We start from the raw sequence: 8,889 nt of genomic DNA, 5'->3' as shown, positions 1-8,889 counted from the left end.
GCCAGTGCGGGTTCAACTTCTGAGCCTCCGCTGGCTGGACCCCAAGCCCCTCGCGGACCCTCCAATTCTGTTGCCTTTTTTTTTTTTTTCACTCACAAATGGAGAACTTTATTATAAGGAGTCACGGGATTGGAATACTGTCTGTTTCTATACTGGTGGGATCTTTTCAGATTTTACTTAGCATAGTGACTACACCATTCTTGAGGCAGCTCTCGCTAGGTGTGGCATTGAAGATGACACCGTGAACAGAACTTAATAATTTAAAAATTGGCATTTACTACCATCCAATGCTAATTTGACATAGACATAGTAAGAAAACAATGTTTGGGTTTAAATTTCGCAAACTAAAAGTCCTTCATTAATACCAGCAACGTGATTATGGGCATATGAGGGAAATGAGTTCCTCCTGTCTGCAACATTCCATTCCCTTGGCGCCCCTCCCTCTTCGTGCCTGCAGAAGTCTCCAGTTTTCCAGGGAGGGGTGCAGTGTCCCCCCGCTAGGCACCTGTCTCGGTCCAGGGCAGTTGCTTATTAACCTGTCTCCCGGACTACACTGTGGACTTTGGGAGGGCACCACAGGGACCCTGTACTGACCACCTGTGCCCAGCCGTAGCCCCACATCTGGCCCAAAGTCAACACTCAATCAACACATGGAATGAAGGAAAGAAGGAAGGCGATGTTCTTAAAGACAGGGACTCTGGACAGGAAAAACAGGATTTTAGGGAGTGGAGTGAAGGTTGTCCAAGTTCGAGTTGTCTCCTAAGAAAGACAAAGTTGTGCTCCACACCCACCTGAGCTTGGCCTGAGAGCTCAGTGCTGAGAAAGGGGGAGGGGGCGGCACAGCCTCCCAGGGGCCAGGAAGGCAGGGGGCCCGGAGGCCGCCCCACAAACACATTTGTCCAGTGGGGGAAAGGCAGAGGCAGGCTTAACCAGCACTCCAGCGGCCTGAGCCTCTGTGGAGCCCGCATAGTTCCAGCCATCCAACCTCAGCTTGTGGAATGCGGGTCCTGCGTGAAGAGAGTGAAATAGGTTCCCTTTCCATTTTGCCGTCAAGGTGAGACAATTGCTTTACTTACCTGGGTCTGTTTCCTTATCTGCCCAAGGAAGGTGTGGCCCATTTCCAAGTTCTGTTCCCGGGGACACTGGGCAGCTGTAAGTCAGTTGCGTATCCTTGGGCACCACCATACTTCTGCAGCTAGCCTTGGCGATCACAGTCCTCCCCTTGAGTACTGGTTTGCTAGTGTGAAGCCAAAGCTGAGAATGTGGTTTCCTAACTCTTCCCAGTACTCCTGGCACCGGCACCTCATCTGTACCTTAGTAAAGGGGCATAATACCCCTCTAGTTGTAGAGGACCAAGGCCAGGGACCAACAGGACCCCCCAAATACCAGTTCTCTCCTGCCTCTGATTACAAGCCTATCCCGTCCTCATTCTTTCATTGAGCTATGGGTGCTTACCGAGTGGGTTTCAAGCTCTTTGACAACCACTAGGCATCAGAGTAGGCAGAGTCCATAGAGATAGTGCCTCCTGAAGAGGAAACAGAGACCCAGAAAAATCGGAGCCTTGCTCAAGACCACAGCTAGTGAACACCAAAGCCCTTCCCTGCACTCTCCCCAAGCACAGCAGGCCCTCGAAGGGACAGGCGGGCTGGTTCCTCGATTCTTCCTCTGTCCCCAGGAAAGTGAAGGCCATGGCCTTGCACCTCCTCCTCTCCTTCCCCAGGAGCTGAAATCCCAGAGGACAGAGTCTGCATGTGAGCAACTGCCTCTCCCCTCCTAGGCTCCTAGGAGCTACCATGCAACACCTCACCCCGTGACCACCTTGTTTCCTAACATCTGCACTGTCCTAAACCTGCCAGGAACCTTCACATTTTATTCACCTTGGCCTTCTCCCCAGACCTCACACCGGCATCTTCCCACTGCACAGGAAAGCCAAGATCAAGTCTACCTCCAGTGCCCGGTCTACAGCTACAGCAACACTGGACAGTGCCTCCCTCGGTCCAGAGGCCTCTGGCTATGAAGTAATATCTGTGACTCCTACAATCTCCATTCACATCAACCCAGAGAGCAGTAGAGCTGCTTCAGCCGAAGCCTGGCCATGGTCCTCATCTGCCAGAGGTCTGGTTTGACTCAGACACTTCCTAACAGTAGGCCTAACAACAACAACAAAATGTCTAGCCAGCTCTTTAGCAGCCCCCTGCTTCACAAGCCTTTCCAAGTCACCCACCTTCCCCCACCCAGCAGAGCCAGGCGACATGGTCGCTGCCTGAATTGCAACAGCAGTGACCCCAGCTTACAGTTCACCCTCAGCCTTCCTGAAGGTACCGTCTTGCCCAGGGAGAACACTTGGAGCCTTATTAAGACATTTCTCCTCTTCTCCCCTTAGCCCACCAGGGCCAGATCCCAAAACCCATCCTAACAGTTTGCAAACTAATTCACTACAAGGAAGCTGGTTTTGATGCTAGGCAGGGAACAAAACCAGCCTTCCCCTTCACCCTGCTGGAGTGTGAAACTCGTGAGCTTCCCCCCACCTCACACCTGTAGCCCCAGCATCGAGCGCTAACCCAGCGCATGCCCACTCAGCATGTTTTTGAATGAACTTCTTGAAGTCTCTGCTCTTAAAAGCCACAGCACTTAAGAGGGTAGGCCTCCTGTACACAGGAAACTTGTACGGGATCTTATGGGAACATCCCTGCAGAAGAATCACTCCAGCCCTCGGGTCAGGGGAGGGATCTCAGGGGAAGATCTCCTGAGAATGAATGAACTGCTTCCATGGAATCCCTGCTCTCCAGTAACCCGTGAGGCCCAGAACCGTCAACCCTTCATTCAGGATGAAACCCTCTACACGTGTGGGAATGCCGGCTTCATCCAGCACATATACGGATACCTCTTGTCAAGCACAAGGCAACTTGGTACATGGAACACCTTGCCACCCACCTATGGTTTCCAAACCTGGGCCTCCCCGCTGCTGTGATGAGGCAGGTCACCGGATGGATGCAGAGAGGGCTGTGAACAGGGGTCTGGCTCTCAGGGGTCTGGGGGCAGATGATTGAAAGCCATTGCAATGTGCTTTGGGTTAGCAGAGGTGACCTTGAAAACACAGGCGGGCAGCAGGGAACTGTGGTCTGCAGACACTTGGAGCTCTGCCCGGGGAGACAAGAGCCCTATGCTAGTCCCTTCAAACAGACCTGCTGGGTGTGCTCCTCGCCTTCCCCTCCAGGTGCAAGGCTTAGGAAACGCCATTGTCCAGGGCAGCTGAGAACCGGAGTGAAGCATGGTGTTTTGGGTTGATAAGTGAGCCCAGATGGCAAATGAAGAAACAGACTCATAGAAACGGAGAGCTGGGGGTTCCCAGAGGTGTGTGGGGGCACTGGGTGAAAGAGGTGAAGGGACTAAGAAGCACAAATGGATAGTTAGAAAATAGTCACAGGGATGTAAATACAGCATAGGCTACCTAGTCAGTAATATTGTGATAGCTACGTGTAGTCCTGGAAATACTAGTACTGAGGGGAATACTAGGTAAAGTATTAAGCTGTACACCTGAAACCAATACTGTACATTAAAAAAAAGGCAGAGGGGGGGATGGCAGTCTGATTGACAGACTAAGGAGGGCCAGCTGCAGCCCACAATGGCCATCTGGCTTTATCTGTTGAACTTCAAAGAGCGGTATTGTCCCTTGTCCTTACTTATCATCTGTAACTATTTGGAGAAGGTGTGTGTGGAAGGCAGGCCTACCAAGAGCTGACGGGCAGCCTCGCCTGTGCCTCTGCCAATGCCCTCAGCAGAGGAGAGGATTGGAGGCTTCGTTTTACCGCAATGATGAAAGGAAGCATCTAGCTGGTCCAACATGCGTCAATCCGGCTGCCCGTTAAGATCAACTGGGAAGCATTTATAAAATTACAGATAATTGGACTTTACCCCAGACCAGTTAACCAATCTCTGAACAGTTTGTTTTTGTTTTTACAGCTTTCCAGGTAAATCTGTGCTGTTAAGGTTAAGAAAACCTCGGTATTAAACTAATGAAGCTCCAAAAATTCCAAGTTGACCAAAATACAGCTTCTTGAACTGGACCGTGGACAGAGAGGCCTGCTCTCACAGCACGCAGGCCGAGCATCCCTTCAGGGTGTGGCCCACACCAGGTGCACTGCTGCCCGCCCAGGGCACTGACTTGGTTTGCTTATCATTTTCCCAAGAGACACCTGTCGTTTTCCCAGGGACCAAGAGCTAGACCAGGGGTGGGCAAACTTTTTGACTCAAGGGCCACAATAGGTTCTTAAACTGGACCAGAGGGCCGGAACAAAAGCATGGATGGAGTGTTTGTGTGAACTAATATAAATTCAAAGTAAACATCATTACATAAAAGGGTACGGTCTTTTTTTTTTTTTAATTTTATTCATTTCAAACGGGCCGGATCCGGCCCGCGGGCCGTAGTTTGCCCACGGCTGAGCTAGACCGTGGTTCTTCAACCTAGAAGAGTCAGGCTTGGGAAGGAACGCTGTGGTCAAGTACTGACCGCCTCCCTGCAGGACAGGGCCCAGCATTCGCTGGCTCTGCTCAGCAGGGCAAGGGCTTGTGGGCACTCACACCAGGAGGCAGTCTTGGCCATGACAAGAAAACAAGGTGTTCTTCATGCTTGCTTTTCTTTTCCTTGTGAATCCCTTCCTACAAACTTCTGTCTCGTTGTTTCTACTACGAGGCTGGGCAGAGACTAGCAAAAAAATACGTCAAGCAAAAGGCCGGTGTTAGCTGATAAGCTGCATTCAGTATTATCAGTAGCCATTAAGTTACATTTCTGAGAACGGGGGGGGAAGAAAATACTTTGCTAGGTGATTCAGGAATACATTTTTAAGAAATAGATTAGCGGTAAGACCTAAGACTGCCTCCCTTTCTCCGTCACGACCTTCCCCTGCCCACAGCCAAAATTTCCCACAGACTGGTTCTCACAAGGAATGAGACCCAGATCTTTGGAAACCGATCCCAATGGTGCAACATGAACACATTCCCACCATCTCAAAGCCGAGTCAGTGCAGAAGTGCTGCGATGGTTTACTGGTTAGAATGGGAGGCCTATTTAGACATCAGCCAACCCCGGGATGATGTGATCCCCCTGAACATTCTAACACGGGAGTCGGCAAACGTTTTCTGTAAAGAACCAGATAGTAAATACTGTAGGATTGTGGACCATGAAGACCCCTGTCCCAACTACTCAACCTGCCCACTGTAGTCCAAAAGCAGCCCCAGACACTGTGTATGGGTCTGTGTTCCAATGCAATTTTACCTGCAAAAAGACGCAGGCTGGGTTTGGCGGTTTGCTGACCCCTGTCCTACCAGAAACTCTATTTAACAAATCGACTTGCATTGGTGAACACAGCTTCCATAGAGTGACCTGGCACATAATGGTGACAAATAAAGAATAAAGAATGGCACGGTGAAAGACTGACATGGATTTAATGACACATATTCCATACCGGCTGCTTGAACACCAGAATGCTGTCCAGGGAGCCATCATTAAATAAAACCACCGGGGAAAATAAGGCAATTCTCACATACACAAGCACACACACAAAACCAGTTACTTTTAGGGTCATTAAATTATTCACTATTTGAACAATCAGCTGTAAAGTAACATCACAGTGAAGGGAGGGGCGCACAAACTTCAGAAGCTCAGTTCCGATGGTCTGTGAACACAGGTTCTTCATTTGCACTTTTTCACATACGGACAGCCACGCGGCTCAAGGGGTTCACCAGTCATCTCCTTCCAACTCGGAGCTCCCGATGGCAACAAGCCATTTCACCTGTTTACTCTGCACCGGATTCTGCTCAGCAAAGCGCAGCCTGCACTGGACCATACTCCCAGGAAGCAAATGATACACTTGCCTCCAGCTTCCGTAATGAGCTGGTAGACGGAGTCTTCCGATTAACATTTGTAAGGGTGAACCACAGGAAACAGGGTTTGCTTGAGAAACATTATTATTCTAAAAGTAAATCCAAGAAACCAACCCCTGAACACATTTCATTTCACTCAATGCAGATATGTTCCCTGAAGAATTGTAAGAAAAATGGAATCACATTTGCGATGCACTGTCAGAGTGGGTGCTGATGGTTGGTCTGCTCGCGGAGGGGACCCGGGAGCAGTAGCTGTCTCTTCTTAGCCACGGGAACAGAAAGAACAAGAGAGGTCAATGAACCCCAAAGATTCCCACTGCCTCTAAATTACATTAACTTCCATCTCCTCTCCCCCTTGAAGCCTTTCTCAAAAGCTGCCAACAGGTAACGTAATTGACGTGGACCCGACTGTGCAAATGGCAGCAAAAGGCCAAGTAACCCATAAAGTGGAGAGTCAACCCATGAAAAAGCAAACGTTTGATGCGATTTCATAGGCACAGACTTGAGAGAACCTAAAACAGCCAGGAGAGGTAGATGTGCATGGAAAAAGGAACAAGATTACCTACAAATGGGCCATATTATTTTCAGGTGAGTCTCATACACTTCATAGACCATACAATTCAGAATAAATAACGGACACTTGCTTTGCTCGTATTACTCTCAACTAAAAGAAAATTTTAAAAGAACAATCCGTGTCTTCCAAAACTATATTTTGAAAATCTAGTTGCATTTGTGAATAACAATCCCCTGATTAAGAGGGCAAGATCAACAAGCATCACACAAGCCCAGAATTCTCAGGATTCTTTTAAAAAGGTGTTTTTATAATGACATGAACATGCTTCCCTACAGCCCCCCAAGGAGGGTCTTTGCTAGAATACAACTAATCAAGTATAAATGACCGGCATCCCCAGAAAATTTGCTGAATTGTAAAAACAACCTTGTGGTTGTCTTCCCTTCACGTGTATCCAACAGTTTGTGAAGATGCTTCCGTGAAAAGTACAGGGTACCCATCGCTAGTGAGAAAACCAGGCTGCTTCCCACCACTCTGACTTCTAGAGGCTAACCCAGGGGAGGGGCTCAGCCCAGGGAACTGAAATCTACACCAGAGTCATCTAACCACACCCCCCCAGGACATGTAACATGCCGAGGACACCCTACTGATGCGACAAAGACCAGCTTTGTCAGTGAGGACATCTGTGGCCCTTCCAGGCTACCCTTCAGTGTCCCGTCACGCATACGCATGTTCAGTGTCCTTGTTTCGTTATATAAATCACTACGGTAAGTCTTCCTAGCAGCTGAGAGCACAAAGGTCAGACCACAGCTGTCCACACTGTCACAGCCTCTCCTCAGAGCAGCCTTCGGCACTCTTGTCCCCAGGCCCTCCCCAAGACAGGGGCCATAACACTGATCCACCTCACAGAGATTTGAGGAGCAACTGACAATCATTAAAAAGCATAAAGCACTTTACAAATATAAAAGTGCTAGTTTGGCATTTGTAGAACCACCAGAAAACATTCACTGCTTGTGCTACTTGGCAGTTTTGCATTTACACTTTTCCCTGCTTGTGCCCTCCTTGTATAAAGCCTGGAGCTTTCTACTGTGCTTTCGTGTAAAAAAAAAGTTTCTACTCAGACGGGAGCCCAGGTCAACAGGAGTGAAGGTGGGGGTTCCGTGAGCTCCCCCATCACTACAGGGGAGGGGGGTACAAAGCAAATGCAAATGAGACAAAGGAGCCTTGCACCCCAACATGTGAATTTTGCAAAGCTCTTGAGCAGGTTGACTTTTGTAGCAGGTCACGGGGCCACTGTGGATGGTCTGAGGTTCACTTGAAATAAGCACCCAGCTGACCCGGGAAAGGGAAAGGCGCCCAGAGCTGGGATGGTTCCATGTCCCTGCAGGTAGAAGGTCACGAGTGAGACCTGAAAGAAACACGGAGCCAGGCGCACACCTGGCCCTGGGGGCAGGGCCTGCTCACCACAGACCACCTTGGCCCAGCACGAAACCCGGATGTTTCAAAGGAAACCGCAAAGAACCAGATTCCCTAGATCTGAAAACCAGTTATGAGTGAATGTCTGAATTTCACCTTTGAAATGAGGGTGTGCAGCTTTTCTGCCCAGCTTCCCCTGGATGCCCCGAAACAGCAGCTAACTGTGGCTCAGACAGGAGAGCGTCCGGTATACCCTCCCGCAGGATGGCAGGGTTCCTCTGCTTTTCGTGGGACTCGAGCTGATGGGGGGCGGGAGGGCAGGGCAAATGGTGGCTTCACACCTGGTACAACCAGGATAGAATTATTCACACCCACCTTTTCTTTTACCCCATGACCCTCACTCCAACCACAGGCTCTCCTGATTCCCACAGAACATCGCAGCCCAACCTACTCTGTCTGCCACCCTGTCCCCCCCGCACCCGAACCCCATTTCCTCAGGGTCCTCAAAGTGCCCGCTTAGCTCCTAGAGTGTTGGAGGGAATCGGCACGCCCAAGCACATCTCCAAAACATTCCTTCGTTGTCCCCAAAACGTAGCACCAAAAGAACACCTCTTAACGCTCCCCTCAGGGCCCCCTAACACCAAAAGCACCCCCGTCACTCTCAGATTGTCCCTCCCGCCCTTCCCATGCCTTTCTGCAGGGCCTGCCCCCGGGATACTTACACCCCGCCAGCTCCCGCGAGCGCAGCCCCCTGCGCCCGGCCCTAGCACAGGTGCAGCTTCTGGTGCTGCGCCAGGTGCGTCTTGTAGCGGAAGCCCTTGCCGCAGCCCGCGCACTTGTGCGGCTTGTTGCCCGTGTGGATGCGGCGGTGGCGGATGAGGTGCGAGCTCTGGATGAAGCTCTTGCCGCACTCGATGCACGTGTAGGGCTTCTCGCCCGTGTGCGTGCGCTGGTGCTGCGTGAGCGTGGAGAAGTCGCTGAAGCGCTTCTCGCACTGGCCGCAGCGGAAGGGCTTCTCGCCCGTGTGCACGCGCAGGTGGTTGACCAGGTGCGAGTTGCGGCCGAAGCCCTTGCCGCACT

The 8,889-nt window shown here is 50.7% G+C and overlaps 1 protein-coding gene across 1 annotated transcript in view; it reads right to left on the bottom strand.

The window, feature by feature from the left end:
* Window positions 1-5,425: 5,425 nt before the first annotated feature.
* The window catches only part of ZNF697 (zinc finger protein 697), a 13,594-nt gene continuing 10,130 nt past the window's right edge, over window positions 5,426-8,889 (bottom strand). Inside the window, exon 5 of the mRNA XM_014550097.1 lies at window positions 5,426-8,887. Coding sequence (XP_014405583.1) covers window positions 8,573-8,887 — 315 coding nt within the window. The 3' untranslated portion in view covers window positions 5,426-8,572. The remainder of the gene's footprint in view (window positions 8,888-8,889) is intronic.

Source organism: Myotis brandtii, unplaced genomic scaffold, assembly GCF_000412655.1.
Source record: "Myotis brandtii unplaced genomic scaffold, ASM41265v1 scaffold582, whole genome shotgun sequence".
NCBI lineage: Eukaryota > Metazoa > Chordata > Mammalia > Chiroptera > Vespertilionidae > Myotis > Myotis brandtii.
The sequence above is the reverse complement of the archived record's forward strand: the minus strand, read 5'-3'. Positions and strand labels throughout refer to the sequence as shown.